The following is a 25,875-nucleotide window of genomic DNA, read 5'->3' as shown; positions in this document are numbered from 1 at the left end:
CATAATAAATTAGGTGTAGTCTTTACATTACCATGAGACTCTTGTTGTTTTTGCTGCAAGACACTGACAGAACTACCCTTCGGGGAAATAATGAAACTAAAAGGTAAGGAGACATTTCTAACTTCACAAACAAATGCTAAATTATAAAGATTAATTCAATCAATTTTGAATGATGTATGGATGAGGGAAAGGAACCAAGCACATTATACCTAAAGTCCCAAGACCAGTATCTTCGTAGCCTTAGCACAGCACCTACTCTTCTTAGGAGTGTTTTATTGCCACAGACTGCAAGCAAATTTAAGGAGGGCTCCTGGAAAAGACAAAAGACTTCCCAGGCACCAAAATCTGGCACTCAGTACATTGAAATTACTACAACAACAACCAATAGATATTAAAATATTGTGCTTTTTGACCATCATTCTTTGATGTATTCACTTGTGGCTAATTAAATGCATAGTTTATTTATCTTTGAAGTGGTTTGCAGCAAACTGTCTGCTAAGTGAGACTGTCCGCATGAGCAGTGGTTTTTGAGTTTTATTACAACAGTGCTATAAAATCCATGTTACACAGTGCGTAACTTCACTGAACAAAACAAATGTGCTGACCTATCAAAAGTGATGTAACAAGCACCACATTCTAGCTGAAACAACTTGATAAAACAATCATAGCCCTTAAAATGCTTATGTTTTGATTCAGGGGTTTTTTATACAAGATTTAGTGTTCAATAAAAATCCATTTCTTTTCTCTCTCTTTTTTCCAAGACCTCTGCGCATTGTCATCTTTTATATTTCAAGGATATAATTAAAAACACAGCATATGTACTCTGGGAATATGTAATTCTCTATTAGCTGACCAATTTTGGTAGCACAGTACATAGAGGTATATTGGCATTTGAGTCAGACATTAGATTAGCTCGTAGTTTGTTGGCTACCCCAACAACTGGGGGTAATCTGGAACCTATCCCTGGGAAAGAGCTCGTATAATGAGCAATCCGTTTGCCTGATGTTTTATCCATGCAGGGTGGCTTAGGTACTCGTTTACAAATCCAAGGATGTTTCAAAGCTTGGGTAGGAGTCATCCGTGCAGAAGGATCCCAATTAAGACATTCTTTCAGGAATTCTATAAACACGGGGTCATCACAGCCTTTTAATGCTGTGACCCAGTCCTTGTTGCCTGGAGCACCACGCATTTTCCCCCTACGTGATCTGCTGCCATTAAGAGTCATTTTCCCATCTGCTTGTGTCGTTACAGTGCAGTAACGAGGATGGCCTTTTGAATTGATGAAGTTTTTGGCTCGCTTGGATTGGTCCAGCAGCTTCTGTGGGGGCATTCCAAGGAGCTCCATCATACAAGCTAGCTGATCGCCTTCATCCTCCCCAGGAAAGAGAGGGTAACCAGTCAACAGTTCCACAAGAATACAGCCAAAACTCCACATATCTATGGGCATCCCATAACGGCTTCCCAAAATGACTTCTGGGGCTCTGTAGAATCGAGACTGTATGTAAGTGTAGACTCTTTGGTGCTCAAAACAGCTGGATCCAAAATCAATCACTTTGATCCCACTCCGCCCTTGTTGCTTTAGAAGAATATTTTCGGGTTTCAAGTCACAATGTATGATTTTGTTTTTATAAAGAGCCTCCAAACATTGCAGTATAGAGTGGGCAAACTTTCGTACCAGCTGCACACTGAAGCCTTGAAATTTGTTTCTTTTGATCAGCTCATAGAGATTCATACTCAGGAGTTCAAAGGTCATACATATGTGATTCCTAAAGGTAAAACTCTCCAGCATGTGAATAACATTCATGCTGCCAGTTTTATCCTGTTTTTTGAGATGCTCCAAGATCCGTATTTCTTCTGCTGCTTGCCGGTGAAACCTCTTTTCGTTACGTACCATCTTTAAGGCCAAATGCTGGTGGTGTTTGTGGTCATAAACTTTAGCTACTTGGCCAAAACTGCCTTTTCCAATTATTTTTAGTACTTCATATCGGTAGGCAAGATGGTCGTGAGGCACGTGAATGTAGCTGCCTTGTTCATCATCGTATCCACCATTGTTTGGGCCTCCAATTACTCCTTGCCTTTTCTTTGCATTTGCACCCACAAAATAAATTTCAGGAAAGTTCAATATTTCTTGCTGCTCATAGGCTGACAACTGCTGTTTGTATTGCTTCAGTGCTTGTTCTGGGGAATGACTTCCGGTTTTGTGTGCTTTTGCCAAGCTGCCACTATTTTTGTTGGTACTTATGCTATCAATGCTTTTATCTTTTGCTGGAGTTGGAAAAGGCCTCTCAGTGCCATTTATTCCTGAAGACTGGAGAGTACTGCTCCTTCTGTTGCCAGAATCTTCAAATAACTGCTCCACTTTGACTTGGCTCCCTGTCAGAGGATGGTCCTTCATTGTGATTGGGTTAGTAGTTACCTATTAGGATGAAACAAAGCAAATCTTTAGTTTCAGTTCTCATTTTAACAATGGGGAAGCAAAGAAGCAATGAGACAAGCTTTTCAGATGGCGCATGTACAAATACATGAATTCTGATCTAGTTCAGAATCAACCGATCGCACTAGCATGCACAAAAGAGCAGCTATGCAACACCTACTGTTCAACCCGACATGTGGGCAGGTGCTGAAAGTTTAGCATTAAACCAGGGGTCACCTATGTGTTCCTCATGGGCACACAAGTCCACAGAGCTTTTCCTGGTGTCTCCAGGGACTCCCCCCCCCAAAAAAATGGTATTGAGGAAGCATTCCATTGTAGTCAACATAATAGGTTGCAGTGAGTGCTCGGTTCTGCTATGCGCGTAGTGCCCATGGCAGTTTCCCCAGTTTTTTATGTGCTCATTGGTCCACGGTGGCAACCCCTGGCATAAGCCAAGCCATAGCTGAAGTATGCATATTTGCCATCGTAGAACCACAGGAAGCAAACTACAAGGATGAAAATATACAAAACACCACAAATAGGCACACAGAGGGGATGCAAAGCAGAAGCAGGTTATGATAGAAGCCTTTTCAAAGGGCAAATGGAATGGTGGCCAGGGCAATGGGTGAATTCTCATTTTGTTACCAAGGGCTCCATACCACTCTCATATGTCTATCCACAGTTCCCATCTACTTTATTTGAAGCTATATAGCAAGGCAGAACTGAACACGTTTTGCATCTGTCCTAGAAAGGAACTTTTGCTATCCTGTGCCAATAAGGGACTAAATATTTTCCCCAGTGAAAAGAGCAAACTGAAATTGGTAAGAAAACATAATAAAGAAGTTTCTCATTTCTACAAGATTTCAGTGTAATATACGAAGGTAGACCTAAAATTCTATCCAAGGAGTGAGGCAACAGACACACTTAAAGTTCATACTGCTTTTAGTTCTGCACTGCAAGGAAGTTACAAGCTTCTGTGCTATATTGTACAACAACTGTGGAAAGTGCAGAAACATCTGCTTTCCATTCTAGCCTTTAATCTCAAAATAAAGATAGCCAATCCTTGAAACTGAAAATAGAACTTCCATTTCAGTAAAAATATACACATGTCTGAAGATAACTGGTGAGTGATGCTATCCATTTCCTGTATAGCAAGTTACTGTCTATCATCCCAACATAGCAGCAAAATAACAACTCATGGAAAATAACTTGCATATCTTTCTGCCAATACACAGTTTATCCCATTGGCTGAGAAAAAGAAAAGTTTTAAGAGATAAAGCTGTCTGTTCTTCCTGATTACTACTTAACTGCTATATCTGCCTGGAAAATGTAGACAGTACATTTTGAGACACACACCTTTCCAGGAATTCATAGAAAATATGATCCAGAGAATTAGCATTTTAGTAACACATTCTTCGCTGGGCTTATGGCTGAACTGCAGAGAAAGAATGACAGACAGTGTAAAATTCTGAATAAGAAGGCCACTTGCAGCAAATAATTCAAAATGACACTAATTCTCTGTAACTCAGTAAGAAATCCAGGTTTTAGGGGAAACTCCATTTTCAGAAATGTCTGCTTTCCAATCCACCACTTGCCTGACGAATTCCGGACAGATTCTTCTCTTCATTTTACAGTAAAGTTAAGGAGCCAAAATGAGAAAAGCAAACTGGAATTGAACCTTAGTGAGCTGCAATTTTGTACAGCATACCATGTTTATCTGCAACCTAAAAGGTCACACCTTGAAATAAAAAGGTAAATAAGTATAGCATTTAAAAACGTGTTACACGTAGGTAGCCATGTTGATCTGCCGTAGTCGAAACAAAATAAAAAATAAAAAAATTCCTTCCAGTAGCACCTTAGAGACCAAGTAAGTTTGTTCTTTGTATGAGATACCAGATATCTGAAGAAGTGTGCATGCACACAAAAGCTCATACCAAGAACAAACTTAGTTGGTCTCTAAGGTGCTACTGGAAGGGATTTTTTATTTTTTTATTTAAAAACTGATACTTGCTATGGATTAACACACAATAACAAAGAGGCACATGTCTGAAAAGACATTCTGCTATCACTTAAAGGTGAAGAGATTTGGCATCTGACAAGCACAAAAAGGCAAAGGTTTAAAGCTGCATGGTGCCACAGACTGAACTATTTCAGACTCTTTCCTCTGACCAATAAATGAGGAAGATTCTTGGACCCATCTGTCCCAAGGATGGTGGGTAATGTGCCTAAAAATTATAGTACTTGGAAGCTGGCATTGAATGAGTTCAGCTTTTGAGTTCTGTAAACCCAAGTTTCCAGCTTTCATGCTACAAAATATAAAACTTGCCAAGTGTCAGAGAAGCATTGTTTTAATGGCACAAAAAACCAAACAGGATTTGGAGAGAGGAATTTAATATGGAGTGATAACCACTTTTCCATAAACATATTTACATGGCACAGAAATGCCATCTCTCTCTACAAACCCAACCTCAGCACCTAACTTCCTTTCCATGATCAAAATACCATATTTTGCAATCCTCAAAGTACCATGATCAAGTTAGAACTATTTTCCCAAAGCATGTAAATGCAACATACATGTTTGAGGTGAATTCCCTGCTATATCCTTCTTCATACTGGTTATCTATATTGCCTAGGAAAGCCTCCTCCCTTCCAAAAGAAAGCTACTGACCACCTGATTCCATGACATAGCTCTTTCCCCATTCTCTGCTCTGAAAGAAATGCATGGTATGAGTAAGCCTCATACCACCTAGGGCAGTATTTTGTTTCACAACACATTCTCTATTTTGACAGTGATCCTACAAGGAAATAAACTGAGGTCATGCTGATAAGAAGAAAGTTTGAAAACTATTTGGGTTTGGTTTGATTGGTTTTTAAGAACAGAGGACTAATGATTAGTCTTTTGTACAAACACGGAGGCAACACCCACACAGGCTTGCAACAAACTCCCACAGGAAGACATTAGCTTGAGAAAGCTCTACCTCTCATTTCTCTGCACTGCTCTGAGTATGGACCTGGGCCTCCCGACATCAAGCAACCATTTAATGCACTAGAATTCAAACAGCTATGCCACTCTTTGCCCAGTTCCCATTACTCAAGTCATTTCCTGCTGGTGGGGAAAATGAGAAAGGAAATAACAAAGAATTTCAACTTCTATAAAGTATTAATATCCTTTTAACATTCACCCATTTCTTAGTACAGTGCCCTACAGGTAACCTTTCTCTTCTCTCCTGAACAAGCTACAATAAAAAGCACATCTGCTTTCTGTTGTTTTCAGAACTGTCAAAAAGGCATCCAAACAAGACAGCGGAGCTCAAGGGCCCCTTAAAACACACGTTTTAAGACTGTAATTAGCAGCCAGATTAGCCATCTGCTTAACTGCTAGATCTCATCTACTGGACCACCATTATTATGGAAAGTAACCATAACAATCCAGAAGACCTAGAAAAATACTTTCAATATATTACAAAATGTAGAACAGGAAAGTCTGTTTCAGGTTTCAGAAAAAGTCCAACCTTCTATTATGAAAAGCCTGAAAACAGACACACATATTACATGCACTGTGTACTCTGAATAAGGCTAGGCATTTTCCAAAACAAAATCTATTTTGACAAACTTGTCAAATATGAGACTACACTGAAGAAAAGGGGTGCAGGGACTAAATGGGCCCCATAATACACTGTCAATGAAACAAAATATCAAAATTTAACTATGATAACTTTTCAACAATGCTTTGTTTGAGATTACTTGGGAAGTACAGTGGTACCTCTATTTACGTTCACCTTCGGGATACATGCGTGGCAAACCCAGAAGTATTTTTCAGGGTTTTGCTGCATGTGCATGCACAAAAGCACTACACCGTGTGGATGCGCATACACAGAAGCAGCACCTCCAGATACGAACACCTCGGGATCCGACTGGAGCTCCGGAATGGATCCCATGCACAACCAGAGGTACCACTGTACACAGACATTGTTAGTCTACATCAGGGGTGGGGAACCTCCATTCTGTTGGCCCAATTAGGCGTGCCAGGCCATTTTGGGTAAGCCATGTCCACCTATCCTGTGACTGTACAGCAATGTGTATGGTATTCCAAGTGCAGTTGCACCACAGATTTGTATAACAGCATTATGATACTCGCAGTTTTATTTTCAATTCATTTTGCAAGCATTCCGAACACGTTGCCTTTTTCATAACTGCTGCAAACTGGGTTGACATCTTCATTGAGCTCTCCACTACGCCAAGGTCTTGTTTCTGCTCAGTCACTTCTAGTTCTGACCCCATGAGCATGCATATGGTGTACATTACTTTACTCTTTTTTTAAACATTTAATTGCATTTGCCATTTTATTGCCCGTTTACACAGTATTTTGGAGCTCTTCACAGTTCCTTATTGTTTTAACCACCTGGAATAATTTGGTATCATCAGCTTACTTGGCTCCATCACTGCTCAACCCTAATTCTAAATTATTTATGAACCAATTAAAAAGCACAATACTGATCCTGGGGGTACTCTACTTGCTACATCTTGCCATTGGAGAACTGTCCATTTATTTCTGCCCTCTGCTTCCTGTTTCTTAACCAGTTACTGATCCACAAAAGGGCCTCTTATATTATTCCATGACTGCTAAGCTTGGTCCGGAGTCTTTGGTGAGGCACTTCCAGAACTACATACAACTGTATCACACTGTATTGATTTATTCAAGATTAACTTTCAATAAAAGAGAAGAGTTTGAATTCTTAGGGCGAAATACTCTTTCCCCCAGACTCAACAGTGTAGCTGTACTTAAAAGTTCATTGACATTTCCCCTTAAATTCAAGTCCACAATTCTGCAAAACTAATGTTATTCTAATCATGTAAATATTTTGTGAGCATTTCCATGCAGTAAACTTCCTTTACACCAATACATTTAAATAATATAAATTTTTCAGCTTGCAAGATGTATCAATTATGCTATATTTTTAGCAGCCTTAAGCCATGGCACATTGAAACAAAGTCATATGGTCTCAGATACACTTGTGACCACTTATATTGCTGTTGTATCAGTGTAACTTTAATGGGATCAATTCGTAAACCAAAAGTTGGTGACATGCAACAGCAGCATAAAAACTGTGTGTTCACAGGCACAGATATATGGTAAGCCTGCTTGAGCACTCCTTCTAGAGGGAAAAGATGGGTATATCATCCTATAACAAAATCACCCTTCTGACTCCCCAATACAAAATGGAAGAGAGAGAATGGGCACCACAGCAGAAACAGTGTCATGGTTCACAGCATAGAGTTCCAGGATACAAAAGAAGTCGGCCCTACTAGGGGATGGCAGAAACGTGGTCAGACTCACCTTTTGCATGTCTTACCTGCAACAGGCATGTCAGATGCAAAAGTGAGGGAGAAGTAGGGAGAAGGTAGAACTAGAACGCGTACATGGTACACTCCACTAAGTACATAACACACTAGCCACAGGAGGAGACAGGAGGATGCATTGCATCAACCCTGTTCAGATTATACTAAATACTAAACCATACTAAACAAGCCAGAATCATAACACATGCTTTAATGAGGCTTGCTTAGAGACCAACCATGGTTTGTTTTAAAACAGGCACCTTGGTTTGTACAAAATGCTAAGCCAAGATTCTTTACTGGCAAAAACAAACTTGGTGTCAGGAGGAGGGAGAATGCATGAGCTCAATGTTTTACTTGGGCTTGGAGAGGTCTGTGCATGTAGCACTAGAATATAGTTTAGCCATGTGACTGTGCATACCAGGACAAAGAGGGTACATGAGGAAAAGGGTCCTATCACAGTGAGCATGCTTACATGATAAAGGTTCAATTCTCATTTCTATATAGGGCATGGAATGGCTCTTATATAACCCTGAAGAGTCACTTAGACAATACTGAACTAGATGGTCTGAGTATGATGCAGCTTTCTATGAGCCCTAACCCAGCAGAATAGCACACATTTCACAGGCAGGAGCTTCTAGGGTAAAACCAAGATGTAATCTTCCTCTGGAAAACAGTGCAGTGTCAGAGGAGTGTTGCATGAGTCAATTGCCTGGCTTTCAGATGACGTAGGTTGCCTTTTGTATCATTGGTTCCATCTAGTCAAACATCCCTCATGCTTGTTTGCCCAGGTCTCTCCTCCACCTCCAAACTGCCTGCCTCATTCATCACGGTAGCAGTGACCAGGCTGCTTGTGAGTGCAGAGGAGACTGCCTTTTACCCTTACTGGAGGTAAAACGGCAAGTGAGTGGAAATGTTGCATCTCTTCAGACCTAATAGCAAAGAATTCCCCGAAGACCCTTTTCACTTAAAGTCCCTTCCTGAGGCAAGCAGAGGACAGAACATACTCTGGGATGTGGAAATGATCCCAACCTGCTCACCTCCAGTAACAAACGAATGGACAGCTATAACAAAAAGCAAGCATTTTACTAAACAGCATCCAAGATACATGGATGGGGTTGCCAGACTTTTATGAAAGTTGTATAAGACAACAGGATAGCAGGTGCAGTTTACTCTGCAGTGCCATCCGTCACCACAGTGTGCAACTGTCCATAATGCAACTTAGGCACTGGAAAAAGTGAAAGTTGGCAACCCCACAGAGAAACAGCCAGAATCATACAGGTTACTGTATGGTAATGCTGAAGGCTTCACTTGGTCTGCAGTGGTGCTGGGAGTAAGGAAGAAGCTACAGCTTCTGTTCAAGGTCAGACTATGGAGCGCCGTGGGGGGGGGGCACACAGACAGTAGAGAAGAATGGTCAGGAGCTGCAGCACATAGTTCCTAGACCACAATGCTCACCTGGTGTTTTTGATCAAGTGTGTGTGAGAGAGTGCTGTCTCCCTTCACCAAACCCCCAATGGGGAGTGGATTGTGATCACCAAAACAATACTTACCTATCTCTTGTAGGAAGTTGCAGTGTTTTGTTCTGCTCCATGCCCTCAACTGCAAAAGGGATCGTGAGTATTTGGCAAGCAATGGTTAGAGTGCAGTTCCTGCCATTCATCAACAGAGAGCTTACCTTCATGTGGGGGTTCATGGCGACTGGCCTCCCCCTCCCTTACTGAATGTACTTACCTCTCCTGTGTGGGTGGCAATGCTACTAGCTGTGGAGGGAGGAAGAATGGTTAGCCAATACAAAGCAAACAATACTGAAGTGGGGCGGGGCCACTATGTAGCATGGTACCCTTCCCATGCTTAACTATGTGGTGTGTGTGCATCCCTAGGTACAATGGCAGAATCAACATGCATTTTGCTGTTTGTGTGTGGAGACTAGAGACAGAGTACCTATAGGGGCTGCAAGAAGGTGTTAGCAACCTGCTCTTCCTAGAGGTGTCCTGATGAGGCAGTATGTGTAAAGTGCCCTTTCTCCATAGCTCCTATTACTAAAGTTCTCCCTTGCATGCTCCAAGTATTCCTAGCAAAGCCCCATGCTATAGCGCCTGTCAGGATTTATATACAGTACTGCTGTAGGTGTGATGTAATTGAGCGCAGCACTATCTGCATCCTATGTCTGTGGAGCTGTGTCCAGAGCAGAAGGGTTATAGTGTGTTTCAACTCTCCACTGAGTTGAATGGTCTCACCATTTTTATGTCAGTGTAACTGACATAGGGGCCAGGAGCAGAGTCTGAGAGAGTTTATGATTCAGATGGCTCCTTTGCAACATATCCTACACCACCTTTATTGGTCCCTGCACCTGCAGGATGTCACACCACAACAGAGGTAAAGCTGGTTAATTTGTGTTATTATGTCAACATAATCCTGATGTTAGTACAATGTTGCCAGTACAGATCATTCATGCCAAATTCTATGGTGCTCCAGCTGGCGTAAGTGTGCTTAGACCAGGCATAGGCAACCTTCGGCTCTCCAGATGTTTTGGCCTACAACTCCCATGATCCCTAGCTAACAGGACCAGTGGTCAGGGATGATGGGAATTGTAGTCCGAAACATCTGGAGAGCCGAAGGTTGCCTATGCCTGGCTTAGACTGTGGGATGTCAGAAGCCACTTTACTATAGTTTGGCTTGGCTTAACTGGAAATTGGAACCATCCATCAACACATTTCACACCTGGTTAGCATTCCCAATCTTGTTGTTCAGGTTTAGTAACCTGACTTATCTGAGACAGCTGGGATGCAAAGTCCTCTCTCCAGTAGAATAGCCAGCTGGATAATGATCAGATGACTTTTGGCAGACTGACCCACATTACAATTTTAACTACAAGTTCCATTTCCAATCAGATGACTTCAGAGTAACCTGTCACCCTGCTTCCAACACTTCCTCTTGCAAGAGCTGGACTACATAGTTTACTTAGCCCATAGACTAGCTGTTAGCAGCCAAGAGAAATGAGTGACAACACATGTGGTGTGTTGTTCAGATCAGCTTTTTGAACACTCCCAATATAGGCTAGCCTTGGAAGATTGCTTGTTCTCTTAATATTGCGCTATTTACTTCTGAGTAACCATGCTCAGGACTGTCTGTAAGTACAATAGGACTAACTCCTTAGAACACTAAGTCTGCAGTATTAGAAGACAAGGGCATTTCCAGACAGTTTATTGTAGACTCAGTGCTGCTTGTGCACATAGGTTTCTCAAGAGTGTCCATACAAATTTGTCAGCATCAAAACTCCAGTCCATAGTACTACAGTTAATCTGGATTTCCTTCACTGTGGAAAATCCAATAAGCAAAAATTGCCTTGTTACAGGTGGGTAGCTGTGTTGGTCTGCCATAGTCAAAACAAAATAAAAAAATCTTTCCAGTAGCACCTTAGAGACCAACTAAGTTTGTTCTTGGTATGAGCTTTCATGTGCATGCACACTTCTTCTGCCTTATTATACATTAGCGGTCATCACTGGTATGGAAGCTAGTTGCATTTTCTTGTGTGGGTTGGGGGCAATTTGTCATGTGTATGATGTTTCAGTGGGTGGCCCCTTCTGTTTGCACCTCACCTAATCCTCACAACCTAGCCAGTTTTTGTTTCAGGCAGACCCTAATGCGAAACAAAAACATTTATTTCCACTGACTGCCACATGCTGAAGGCATGCACAGTTCAGGAATTATTCTCTGTAGACCTCCACTCAGTAATTTTGGTGGATTACTTCTGAGATTATAATTGCAATGCACATATCAGACTTTTTAAATTATTTTTAAAAAGTAACATGGCAGTTGTGCACAAGACCTCTAACATTCTTTGCACAAAAACTATACAAAGTCAGGAAAATGGCACTTTTATGCAAGAGCTGAGTGCTGTTTTTATTTTTAATGGAAACATATATTGTCCCCCACAAAATAATACAAGCCTTCATTTTGCTCACTGTGAAACATGAGAACTAAAGCTAGTAACATTTGGTCTTACACTGTTGTGCACTTCCTGGAAGTATTGTTTTTATTGCATGTGCCCATGGCACAGAAAAAAACCTTGCACACATGCTCAGAATGGAAAAGTATTTGAAGGGTTGAGGGGAAAGGCAAACAAAAAACAAACAAACAAAATCCCATGGTATGAACCTTAAGTTAACTGAATACATTCAGTAATGTTTACCTTAGGTAAAGTTTAAAGCAGATGCTGGTTGCATACATTGGACTTTTTATTTCCTCCCTAAACCTCATTGATAATACAAATAACATTTAAGATATTTAAATATTCCTCAATTTCACTTGGGTCAATAAGTCAAATGCCATTATAGATTTAGATATAATTCTTAGTTATACTTTTTAAAGAAGTCTCTACATATGGCAGCTCACAAAGATTTCAGAAACAGGATATTGAAATTACAGAATTATCAATGGATATTTTCTAAGAAGCAAGTCCCACTAATTTCAAATGTGCTTATCCCCACATAAGTGTACAGAGGACTGTACTTCAAAAAGCTAGAAATCCATGACTGAAAGGGTTTATAAGAAAACACAGCATAAATAATCTGAACAGGCGCATGGATGTTTGATTGTTTTTTTTAAAGGGGCACAAAATTCAATGATGGCGTAAAAAAATGGTATTCCCTTTTATATGCATTCATAAATGATTTGAATATGCGTGTATGCACACACATACACACACTTGCCAAGACAGGGGGAGGGCAAAAAGTATTGTTAGGTGTCACAAGCTGACAAACACCCGTTTATGACAGTCATGATCTGACCCAATGCATTTGCTTTCACATCTCTATGTCACATTCTAATCCATTACTCCCCTCTGGCTTTTAGCCACAAGTTTCCAATAAGCAATCATGGCATGATAGAATGCTAAAACTGTACATGCCAGTTTCTTCTCTCAGTGATCAGACTATGCAGGGAATCTTTGGTTTCACTCAGAATAGAATTCCCCTGTTGCTGGAAAGTATTTACACATCATCTTACAGTTAACATCATTGCCACAGCTGGATATAATTGATGCAACCCAAATGAGCCACTTCAGTCAGCTTCCAAAGAAATACAACTCTGATTAAAACATCTATCATGTCTATAAAAATAGAATTCAAGTGACAGGGAATAGTGGTGTTCTAAAAAATAATAATAGGGTTCCTTATTTACTGGGAGCACATGAAGAAATAAAAACAACACCCATAATACATAAACACAAAAGTACTATTTCAGCCCTATAAATGCCTAGCTGCATTTAAAAGTTTAAGTATATTCAGATACACACAGCTGCAGTCCTAGTACTCCTGTGCCAAGTATAAATGCAACAGACACAGGTCCCCATATAACACAGCAGATTGCTGCACCTATAGTATGATCTCTTTCACTTCTGACCAACAAAGAGAGCACAAACACAATTATCAGTTCTACTATCCATGGCTTGCTTCTTCACCAATCAGATTTTACTTCTGTCTTATCCTAGAGAAAATTGATTTATTTAACAGTTGGAAGAATAAAGTCACAGAAGAGCTGCTCTTGCAACTTTTACTCTGATGTAAGCTGGAAGAGAATGAATTCAATAATAATATTTTGAGTCCTCTGGGTATAGGACAGTATAGAAATTCAATAAATAAATAAATAGTTCATTTCTAACTTCATATATTGATGTTTCCCCTGAGGAATACAAATGGATGTCTAGAACAAGCTTGGAAATTTAGAAGATAGCTTTTAAGCATATTTTTTGCCACTGCAGAAAGGACCAGAGAACCTCTAAAGTGCTAGGTGTACTGTCTGCACAGAGACAGGCAGGCTTTTGGCACTTCTTAATTCAGCCCTCTTGTCAAGAGATATTAAAGCTGCTCTCTGTTCCCTTACCTGGGCATGCCAGTTGTTGTCACCAGGCCCTCTCCCACATCATGAGCACCTCCTGGGGCTATGCTACAATAGGGGAGGGGGAAAGAGAAGCAGTAAGGCAGGCAGAGCAGCAGTGGGGTGACTACCCCCAGAAAACTGAGTTGCAAGGCTGTACTTGTTAAGACAGGAATGAGTTACTAATAAAACACACATACATTAGTATCATGAGTTGCATCCAGTTATTAAGTAACATTCTAGATCATGTTAAACAGCATATCCTAGGGCCTGGAATAAAGTCAGTAAGAACAAAATGCATCATTAACAACCTTCTTCATGGATACAGCTGTATTAATGTTTCGCAACACTGGAGACAGAATCCAAGATTCTTGAAATTACTTACATTAGGTCTCCCCAGTGACGGAAGTCCAGAAGGGGTGCATTCTTCATTTGTAGGATCTGTATATCTAATCTGATCTATTCTCATGTAGGAATCGTACAAGCCATCTCCAAACCTGGCTGGAAATAACAAGATGGTCAGTAAAAACTAACACCAATTCATACAAACGTTATTTATAATTTATTTTTCAGTAAGCCATTTAAATTTGCACAGGATGAAAAAAATGAAAGAAAAAAGCAGCAACTACCTAACACGGCTAAAAACCGGTTTCTTAACGCTAGATCAGATATTGGAAACCTGTGGCCCCCAACATGTTTTAGGACTCCATAGCTCATTGTCCCCAGCCAGCATAGCCAAGTCAGAGATGATGGGAATTGTTGTCCAGCAACATCTGAAGGGCCACAGGTTCCATACCACTAGGCTAAATGTTCACTTAGCTTTAGGATTTGTTTATGGAGCAAGCTCTCAAACCAGGTCCATTTATCACAAGTATCAAGAAAATCTTAAAATCTTTGTGTTTTAAAGAAAATTACCTGAGAGGAGTATACAATTCTGTAACATCTTTATTTAAAGGTTGCAAAATAAGCCAATAAATAGTAGATAAAATTCCTTCTAAGTTAAGTGAAAGTGCAAATGTGTTGCACTGCACTTATGAATCAATGTCTGCTTAATGTGACAGAGAAGAATAGTTCCAGAAATACAAATTAGTACACAATCAATACGTGTATTGGGTCACAAACACAGTTGTCTACAAATATTATATTGCTATGTAACTTTAAAAACACCACCTTCAACATTACTTACACTAAGGCTAGTGTAGGCTTGCTTCCAAGCAAACATGCAAAAGAATGAGCTGTAAATATTACCTTAATTTTCTACATTTTTGTTTTAAACTGATCTCCAGTTAGAAGTTATATTCCAACCAGTTATCCTTGGCCTGTGCAAATGATTATATTTTCACTTGAATGTTGCATTTATTGTCCTCCCCCCCCCACATAAATGCCACAGACCAGAGTTTGATACTGACAAATATGCATAGCTATAAAACTGTATTCTATTCCTGAAGAGGCTGTTTTAACAAATGTGTTCTATACACAGTGAAACAGAAAAAATCAATGGTGTGAAGGAAAAGAAAGAAATAGGTTCCTCACCCCACCTTACTTGATCGCTAAAGAAATTGCCTTTCTTTTTAAACTTGGATTGCAAAACTAACAAACAAAATAGTTACATGGGGAGTACTGCTGATCTGAACAAATGAATGCTCCTTGTCCTAATTGAAAACAGTTAAAAAGAAGTCAACTAAGTTGCCAACGGAAAAATGTCAAAATAAAAATTCTTCCTTATGCAGAATTTGGCAGTGACTTGAAGGAATCTGGCCTGCTTCTAAGTCTCTTAAAGTCATATAGCATTTTGGATATGCGTTTACACACAAAGTGCTCTGAAACATGAGACCATTTCAGATCCATACTGATCAACCTTCCCCTGGTGTTAAACTTGCCCAGACCTAACAAAGCAATTGTTACAGAACCTTAGAAAGAAAGAAAAGGCTGAAATCGACGTCGTTTCCTATGGTGAAGCACAAGGCAGCCCCGTCAACCCTCCCAACTCTCCCAGCTTATCCGTTAAAATCAGACGCCGGCTGCTTTGTCCCGACTGGCATTTTAAACCTCTCGTGCGATGGGGAGTTTTCCCCTGGTCTCCTGGGGAACCCGTCCCGACACGCTTCCCGAGGCTCCATCCGCATTTTCTCTCTCTCTCTCTCTCTCTCTCTCTCCTCTATCACCACCCCAGCGAAAACACGTAGGGCCGAATCCACTGCTAGTCCTACTCAAGAGCAGACCCATTGAAAACAAGGAACATGGCTAACCCAGGCTCATTATTTCCGGTAGGTCTACCCTTGAGTAAAACTTAGTTGGATGCAACCCACAAGCTCCGATTGCAATCGCGTGCATGTTTACTTGGCGGCCAATCCCGCAACGAGGCTTAACCCACAACAGGACCGGGCTTTTAGCATTTTTGCCGACGGTGCCATCTCCGTCGCGACCCCTGCAAAAAAACAACAACCAAAAACCAAAAAAAAAAAAAAACCCCGGCCGGCCCTTAGCTTCAAAACAAGCTTGCCGCAACCTCATGTCTGCCTCTTTCTCTCCCACCATCCCTCTCTCTGGTGCTAGAGTCCCCCCCCCCGCTATCCTCCTCCACAATATGCCCCCGCTGCATTATACTGCGGATCCAGATCACCTAAAACGGATGAGTTATCCTTTTAAACTCCTCGTAATCGATCTAACGGAAGGGCGCAGGGTGGGAAAAGGAACAACAAAGAAGTGGATGTCACACACTCGCATGCACGCACAGGGCAGGACGCGGGATCGCTTGAGAGACTCTTTTCCTTCGTAAAACAACCCAACAGCCTCCCCTCCCAATGTAGGCGATCGGGGGGCCCCCACCTCCAAATCCCCGTTGCTCAAAACGGGGGTGGACGAGGCAGGCGCGACGTGGCCTCTCTCCGAGAAAGCGGGGCCAGAGCGGCATGTGCGTACCGCTGCATATGCAATAATACAGATCGATACTTCGCCTCTCCTCTTGTCCTCTTCCGCGAGAAGCCCCGCGGGACCCCCCCTCTCCGAGTCTTCGAATGGCCCAAAGGCCCTCTCGCCTCGAGGAGTGGAGGGATCCATTCCAAGTCGGGGGGGGGGAGGGAAGGAATAAGATCCGAGGTAGAGACCCAGGGAGCCCCATCTAACCTCCGCGCCCGGGAGGGGCCGTTATTACCTGCAGTGAGGGGACCCTCCGGCTTCCTGCTCAGCAGCATCATGGCGGTAGCGGGGTGGAAGCCCGCGGGCCCTGCGCCCCATCACCCTAGCCAGGCCCACACTCCGGCTCGCGCTGCTTGCCTGCCTCGTTCGCTCGCTCCCCTCTTTCTCCTCTGAGGCTGTAGCACGGCGGGCGGGGCCGCGGCAGTGCTCAGGGCGCGGTTGCTAAGGGAACGTCTGCTTGGCCCCTCTATGCGCTTGCGCGGTGGGAGGAGGAGGCTATCGGGGACAAGAGAAAGGAAACGGGAGGGCGCCGAGGGGGGAAAGGGGATGAGTGGGGGAAGAGAAAGCGGTGGGGGGGGGGGGTTGCTGGCAGGGGGCTTGGTAAATAAAAATAATTTGAGCAACCCCAGTGTGTGTGTGTGTGTTTTAGTTTTAGGGCCACGCCTTAGGAACCTTGCCGGGACCTCAAAAGGCGCCTCTTGTCTGTACGCTGCGAAGCCACGTCGAACTCGAACAACAACACAGAGCCTTGTGGCACCTTGAAGACTAACACGTTCATTATGGCCTGAGCTTTCGTGAACTGTGGTTGGCGCTTATTGCAGCATGGGCTGCCCTAACAGTTATTACGCCGCAAGCTCTCGGTCAGAAGCAAGTGTTCTCCTAAACAAAGCTGCCAGGTCTTTTAAGGTGTCAGCACCACCACAAGACGGGTGCAACGCATGGGTATACGTGTTCACTCATAAGTATTCCAAGAAACCGTGGTTTTATTATTTTGAGGAGGAAAGCCATAGCTCAGTGGTATAAAGCAACTGCTTTGCACGTAGACGGTCCCAAGGGTAACACTCAGCATCTCCAGGTCAGGCTGGGAAAGACCCCTGCCTAACATCCTGGAAAGCCACTTGCCAATCACGGTAAACAATAGGCTACAGTTCTTAGCTAGATGGACAAGTGATCTGGCTTGATAAAAGGCAACTTCCCTTGTTTCTGTTTTATCTTTCTGCCTACTAAACAGTTCTGTTTAACTCCCAGGCTTGAATACTTTCAGCAACAGGCCAAGTGTATGTCCACCTGACACTAGAAGATCCAAAACACATTCAATCTGACAAACCAGATAAAACTAGGCTACATTTATTTCCAGTGTAATTGTATGCCTGCCCACTCAGAACATTTGAGTTCGGTGGGGCTTACTCCCACCAGAGTGTGCATAGGATTTCAGCATTAAGCTGTGTTTTAAAGCTTTGGTTAGGAATTTATCTTTAACAGAGGATTGTTTTGTTGAGTGGCATCTACAATGCCTGACAAACTGTGCTCCTGATTGTGTAGGGCAAGGGTGGGGAAACACAAACCCAGTGGCCAAAATGTGGTTCTTTGATCTCTCCCCCTGTGTTTTTGAACTCCAATAATGCCTGTTGCTTGTCTGGATGGAGGAAAGAGAGGGGTGTGTAAGGGTGTGTAGTTACTAGCCTACTGTACAAATGTAATACACATGTACTGTATTGCTTCATCAGTGAAGCAAGGTGGGGTGACTGCCTCAGGCAGCAGGATCCAGAGAGGCAGCAGATCCTGATGTAGATCCTTATCCCCCCACCTTGGAGTCCTGATTTAGATCTTCACTCATCCTTTCTTCCCTGGCAGGGAGGGGGACACCATCTTGTGGTTCACCTCAGATGCCCAGATGTCTTGGACTGGCCTTGGTTCCACCCACTTTTTTGCTGACCTATGGCCCCTGGCAGGTTGGTGAAAAGGGAATGCAGCACAACATAGGACATACATTATGTCAAACAAAAAGTGTCAGGTGCCCCACCCCATTCCCCAGAAGTCCTGTCTTTTGATATAAATTTGACATTGCTTGATATGGATTTCATATAAATTTGATATAGCTTGATATACTTTTTAATATAAATGATGTCTTACAGGATGACAATGGTGGGTCATACGCTCCCTCAATGCAACCTGCTGTCCCCAGGTGTACTGCACAATGCTGTCACCAGTACTGAAGTAAGATTCAACTGCCCATCTAGACAGGGGCACCATCTTGTTCTTCACCTCAGGCATCAATATGTCTTGGGTCAACTCTGCAGGAACACCCACACATATTTTGCACCACACTCCAGTTGGTAGGCATCAGGATTCTAATAATATTTGTTTTGTTTTTATTTAACAGCATTTGTACACCACTATATTGTAGAAGCTACTAACATGAGTTTGACCAAACTGCGGGAGGCAGTGGAAGACAGGAGTGCCTGGTGTGCTCTGGTCCATGGGGTCACAAAGAGTCGGACACAACTAAACGACTAAACAACAACAACAACAACAACATATTGTAGAAACCTCAAACTAGCTTACATAAAATATATAATATACATTGAAATTATTGATAAAAGAAGTTAAAAGCAAGCCAACCTACAAAATATAAAAATAAAAATAAAGCTAGCAGTTAAAAATATATGGATAGTTCAGTTGCTTAGAGTGTGGTGCTAATAATACCAAGGTTGCAGGTTCGATCCTTGTATGGGACAGCTGCATATTTCTGCATTGCAGGGGGTTGGACTAGGTGATCCTTAGGGTCCCTTCCAACTCTACAGTTCTATTATTATAAAATAAAATTACATATTAAAATACATTCCAACTTGACATAACAGGTTGGGCCTAAACAAAAAAGTTTTTAGCAGGCAATGAAAATAGTAGGCTACAGCAGAACAAAATAGATTGCAATACTTGAAGTCTGTCCACCTGTTTATTGTAGGTTTATACATTATAAGTTGTCCTTAAGTTATGCCTATGCCAATCAAAATAAAACATAATGTGTTGAATAGCTACTATCTGTATGCAGCCAAGAAAAGGTTTTGGGCTTTGTGTGTGGAGCTTCTGTGCATCCCAAGCAATGAGAGCTTGGGATGCAGAGAAAATTATTTGCTGACACCCAGCTACCACATTTAAAATCAATTTTGTACTAAGAATGAAAAATATTGACATAACTTCAACCAAACTGCAGCTAAACAAACGTTGTGTTCAATATGCCTTCCTTTCTCTTGATCCCTAAAGTGAGTTTTTATCCATCCTTCAGTTCTTAGAATCTTTCTTTCTTTTTAGCTGAAAACTCCCACTGACCTCCTCACGGTTGAAAATGCTACCTTTTGTTGACTATTCTTGCATCTTTAGACAACAACACTCTCATTAGCACTAATACGTGTGTATCAGTTTAATTTGGAATGCTACCCTCCTTAAATGAAAGGGTTTATGAATAAGGCTTTATTATGAATATCCCATGATCAAATATTTGGGTTTTCTTTTCAAGCATATCGAATAATTTTGCAAAAGCAATGCTGAGAGCCATCTGGTGCTGTTAACAGGGATCACAGCCTTGCTCATGTCTCTCGGGGCATATGTGCTGTACCATGCCATTTTCCTTAAGGGAAGCAAAGGTCACAATAAATATCTGCTGCCTCCCAACCCCAATCACATTTTAGGTGTTTAGCCGGTTTGCCATTTATTGTATTCTAATTGCTTTCTATGCTTTGTAGTCTCACAGGGAATGGTCCATTAAATATATATATATTGTGTAGATTCATGTCAAAACCACATTTTTCCTCCACATGAATTACGTATCCCAGACCAGCTGTGCTCTATCTTGGAATATGGAGGCAAGTCAGTCAGGTTGTCCCTTGAGATGCATGGTTGAGGTATTTCAGTTACCTCTCAAATAATTACGAATGCATATCTGACACAAGTTGTGAAATAGCTTTTTACTACAATAGTAGAAATATGAAGAACCAAAAAGCCTAATATTGGTATTGCCTCAATATGGATTTTGGACCTCATAAAGCCTGTATTGGCTATTTGTTCGCCAATTCATGACAGATTCTCATATTGTCAGTGTAAAGATAAGCAGAAAAACTATGGCATGTAGACTACAGTGAAGTGTATTTGGAATTCTCCATGAAGCTCATTGGGTGGCTTTGGGCCATAAAATGAAACGGGGAAGGGGATTGTATAGACTACTTTGAACACATGGGAGTGCTTAGTTTGTTTTTGATTGTTAGTTGTTAACGTAGTTAATATCGGTTTGTGGATTATGACTGCTGTAATGCTTTATGAATTTTATTACTTATCTTGCAGCTGTGTTGTTTAGCCTGGGTTTTTTTTGTTATTTTGTTAATGGCGCTTTATAGGTTGTTTTACTAATTTTTAATTATTTTATATGATTTATGTTGTAACTGTGATGTTCTACTATGTTCTTATTCATTGTATGTAAGCTGCTTGTGACTCATGTGAGTAAAAAGTGACATAGAAATAATAAATGAATGAAAATGGGATATAAACAAGTGGTAGAAGTAATCCAGCCTTCCTCAACCTGATGCCCTCCAGATGTTGTTGAACTGCAAACTTACTGCAGATCCAGCTAGATGGCCAGTGTTTAGGAATGGTGGGGGCTGTAGTCCCAACGATATGTCAAAGGTAGCAGGTTAGAAAAGCTCAATTTATCCTCTGCTCAAGATTATTCTGAAGAAGGCTGTCCAAGTTTTTTCCTTACACAGGAGTTACCGTGTTTCTCCTAAAATAAGACACCGTCTTATATTTTTTTTCACTCAACAAAACACAGTATGGCTTATTTTCAGGGGATGTCTTATTTTAACCGTGTTGCATCGGTAGGCTGCATAGCCACGCCTCTCCAGGCTGTTTTAATGGGAGGTACCACGTCACTATGGCTTATTTTCGGGGTATGGCTTATTTTTGGGGAACGGCTTATATTTCGCAAATGCATAGAAATCCTGCTATGGCTTATTTTATGGCTATGTCTTATTTTAGGAGAAACAGGGTATCAGTGAGATGTGATTTTCAATTCACGCTACATTACACTGAGGCGAACATACAACAAGCACATTGTAGGCGTTTTTGCTTCAATTTTTGCTTCCTCTCTTTATGTAGAAAGAATCAGGTGTGCAAATATTTTACATAAATTCAGTCTATATATATATATATAGCAAATTATAAAATCGAAAATTCTTTCTAGTGGCACCTTAGAGACCAACTGAGTTTGTTCCTGGTATGAGCTTTCGTGTGCATGCACACTTCTTCAGAGGTGAAGAAGGCTCATACCAGGAACAAACACGAAAGCTCATACCAGGAACAAACTCAGTTGGTCTCTAAGGTGCCACTAGAAAGAATTTTCGATTTTGTTTTGACTATGGCAGACCAACACGGCTACCCACCTGTATAGCAAATTATATTAATCAATAATAAACACCATGCTGTGATAGCCATAGTATTTCACCATCAAGGTAGAAATAGAATAAAACCAGAACATTTACTTATCTTGTACCAGATTTTAATCAATAATCTTCAGAGTATGAGAGTTATTCTCTGGTTTCCATCAAATAGCTTATCCCTAGAATGTTTTACACATTTTTGCTTGATGTGCCTGGGCTTTGAATCATTTTTTAAAAGCAAATCAGCAGCAGCCAGACAAATGTTGAAATAGCTTTACATTAAGAGTTAAATGTTAATTGCTCTAATCTTGCAACTGGAAACAGCTAGATAGTAGTTTCAGAGATTCAGGGGCTTTCATCCTTATGGATATGCAGAAAGCTACTGGCCCACACAATCCTATGTGTATTTACTCAGAAATAAGTCCCTCTGAATTTGATAAGACTTACTCTTTAATGAGTGTGTTTAGGATTGTAGTTTGCATAGATCATGACAGGTAGGAACCTTAAACATTTGCAGTGCAATTCTATTCATTTTAACTTTGAAGTTCTACTAAGGTCAATGGGGCTTATCCCCAAAAGGTATGCACAGAAGCACGGTCTTACCTGACTATTATATCTGCTATACCTTCTGATGCAAGCATAAATGCACAGTATTTTATTGGAAAGTGTCATGAGAAGAACAGTAGTTAAAGAAAGACAACAGCCAATCAAGTTTCTGCAACCTTCACATTCTACCTTCCTCTTTAATGTAAAAGTACAGCTTTTGGCAAAGAAAAATTGTGCATATCTTAAAAGAACAAATAGTAGCTAAAAGGAGCCCATGGGCTGGGTTTTGTGGTCACACAAGACCTCCCACCAAGTAATTAAAAAACAACACATGGATCCCCTGCTGTGATGCCAAAAGGTGTTTTGCTGCTTTGTATGTTTTTTTAAGAACTTCCATAAGTCCCTTGCTGTGATACTGTGATGCCAAAAGGTTTTTGTTACACCAAAATTAAAATAATGTCTATGGCCGCTTTACCCTTTGGCCACACTGACTTTGACATGCGACTCCTGGACCACAGATCAATGTGGCACTAGGTCCAAACAAAAGTAACACCATTTACAGCTACTTATATGGATCATATTGGAAATCTTCCTTATGGTATCGTTATAATGACAGGAGGATGAACCTCATCAGATATATGGTTTCAGAATGAGTTTAGACTGCCCACAAGTCTGACCTTGTTCTTCTTTGAGTAAGCTTGCTGATTCCAGTAAAGCCTCAGGGGAAATCCAAGGGAGGTGAAGACTTCTAGGTCAGGGGTGAGCTAAAGGTAGATGTGGATCTACTAGTAAATCTTTGGGTGATGTGCAGCAGATCAGCAAGCAACAGGAACAACAACATGTATCCACCCTACTAATTAGTACAATGAAGAAAGCTTGGAGTGACCAGAAATAGAATTTTGTGAGGATTGTAAGCTCATTTCACTTCCGACACAAAACCCCTGTTCACAGCAGATGCACATAAGAACCATGTTCTTTAATTCTAAATTTATGTCCTTTGCACCTGGTTCTAGTTGGTTGATCTCAGGGTTCTAGTAAAACTCAAAACAGATCCCACAAGCCTGAAGTCTGCACTCCTCTGCTGTAGCGATCCTTTGTACATATCCCCCCCCCCCACTTTGGCATATACTCCCTGCTATTTCGCTAGCTCATTAGACTTTTGATACCCTTAATAATGTAGGATATTAGCCCCATTGCCATGGGCAACTGGACTCTCCTTGCTGCACTGTATTTTACATCTCCAGGATGACGCAACGCTGTAGCTAAGGCAACAGAATCTTGCCCATGACAGGCCCTGGGTTTACGCCATTCACTATGTTTGCTAATGCTTTCATGGCCATCTTCAGTACACACAACTCACTCAGATTGTAATCCCTGTATCCTCCTTAGAAAAGCAGCAGTCTGAATAATTAAATACAATAGGCCAGTTGCAGGCTCTTAGAACATCTTGTTTTTTCAACTGTCTGCTAACTTAGGAATGCTGCCAAAACCCTATGATTGTCCTGGAGTCTTCAGGATTTAAATACTAATCTCCAGATTACTGCTATGCTGTAAACAGTCCATGACAAATGTCAAGTGATTGTAACATGGATACTAAATAGGCCCATGATTGGGAAGCCCAGTTGCATCTATTTAATAAGGATACACTTCATTCAGAAAAAAACAGTACAATATACATATAGTCAAAGTCTGCAGTTTGTACTTTCATTTGAGGAGCGACGGGGGTCTGTTCAACCTCGCCAAGACAAAAGTGTGGCAGCCTGGCGGGTCTTTATCTGAGATGTTGTTTGCAGATGACACAGCCTTGAAGTTCATTCTGAGAAAACTCTACAGCAGGGGTAGGCAATCTAAGGCCGTGGGCTGGATGCGGCCCAATCACCTTCTCTATCCAGCCCATGGACAGTCCAGGAATCAGCGTGTTTTTACATGAGTAGAATGTGTCCTTTTATTTAAAATGCATCTCTGGGTCATTTGTGGGACCTGCCTGGTGTTTTTTACATGAGTAGAATGTGTGCTTTTATTTAAAATGCATCTCTGGGTTACTTGTGGGGCATAGGAATTCGTTCACCCCCCCCCCCCCAAATATATATAGTCTGGCCCACCACATGGTCTGAGAGACAGTGGACTGGCCCACGGCTAAAAAAGGTTGCTGACCCCTGCTCTACAGAGACTCATCAACCATTTTGCCCAAGCCTGCAGGGAGTTGAGCCTGACAAAGACTAACATCCTGAGTCGGGACATCACCAGCACTCCATGCCTCAGCTGGGTTCCACCATAACCAGCAACCTCTCCATCAACACAAACTGGACAAGTGTATTGGCAAAGCTCGCCTCTCCAAAGGATATGGGAGAATGTGATGCTAACAATACCAAGATGAAGGACTACCAGGGTTGTGTGCTGAACATGCTGCTTTATAAAAGTGAGCCATGTACAGTCAACAGGAGTGACATCTCAATGCCATATGTGCTGCATAAGAAATACTTTGGGCATCACATGGTAGGACAGAGTCTTAAACAAAGATGTGCTCCCCCAAGCCCACATTCCTAGCATGTTTGCACTCCTGTCTCTACAACATTTACCCTGGCTTGGTCATGTCCAAAGAATGGAAGATGGCAGGGTCCCCAAGGATAGGCTCTACGGGAAACTGGCTTTAGGCACCAGGTATGTTGGCAGACAAATTCTGCATTACAAAGATGTCTGCAAATGTGACATAAAGGCTGGCATCATCAATCCCATCGTGTGGGAATCCCTTGCAGATGGTTGCAGTGCATTGAAACAGTCAGGTCATGCATCCATAGCAGTGACCAGAGGAGGAATGACTGTTGGGAGGAGCGCAGAGAAGAAACACCATGGTGCATCTGCAGCAGCACAACCAAACACATTCATCTGCCCCAGCTGCAACAAAACACATCTCCCCTATTAGTCTCTACAGCCACTGCAGGTGCTTTAACTTTCTAATCTTCACCCCCCAAGGCACACTCCTCCATTGTCTTCCAAGACAGACAGATACTAACATATCGAAATGTATTGTTCCTTAGATACAACTTCACCCATAGCATATTAATTTTAGTAACAAAATTTTAGTCAGCAACAAAAACAAAAACAAAAAAACCAACGAATTTGAAAAAACAATGCCAAGTGATGAAACTGCTAGAAAAAAAATCAGATAGAATATAGCACTAAGATATATATTATTATTGCATTTGCATCTCACCAGTAAGTTCAGTGTATGACTCTCCCCCCCCTCTCTATATCATCCTCACAACAACCCTGTGAGGTAGGTTATGCTGGAAGTTGGTGGCTGGCCCAAGGTCATCCAGTGAGATTCATGGCCAAGTGGGGAGTTTAACT

General features: G+C 41.6%; 1 protein-coding gene across 8 annotated transcripts in view; it reads right to left on the bottom strand.

Moving 5' to 3' along the window:
- Positions 1-442: 442 nt before the first annotated feature.
- The window catches only part of DYRK3 (dual specificity tyrosine phosphorylation regulated kinase 3), a 38,814-nt gene continuing 13,381 nt past the window's right edge, over positions 443-25,875 (bottom strand). The window contains exons 1-4 of one of the 8 annotated variants that reach the window (XM_033152881.1): positions 14,016-14,116; positions 13,637-13,699; positions 3,770-3,848; positions 443-2,416 (exon numbers count right to left, since the gene is read on the bottom strand). In XM_033152881.1, the coding sequence (XP_033008772.1) occupies positions 845-2,395 (1,551 nt within the window). In that variant the 5' untranslated portion in view covers positions 2,396-2,416; positions 3,770-3,848; positions 13,637-13,699; positions 14,016-14,116 and the 3' untranslated portion in view covers positions 443-844. Of the gene's footprint in view, positions 2,417-3,769; positions 3,849-13,636; positions 13,700-14,015; positions 14,132-16,784; positions 16,952-25,875 lie in introns of those variants that run through there. The other 7 variants (XM_033152877.1, XM_033152878.1, XM_033152880.1 and 4 more) reach the window with 7 other exon arrangements.

Source organism: Lacerta agilis, chromosome 6 (assembly GCF_009819535.1).
Source record: "Lacerta agilis isolate rLacAgi1 chromosome 6, rLacAgi1.pri, whole genome shotgun sequence".
NCBI classification, from domain to species: domain Eukaryota; kingdom Metazoa; phylum Chordata; class Lepidosauria; order Squamata; family Lacertidae; genus Lacerta; species Lacerta agilis.
Note: the sequence above shows the minus strand (reverse complement) of the source record. Positions and strands in the feature narration are given on the sequence as shown.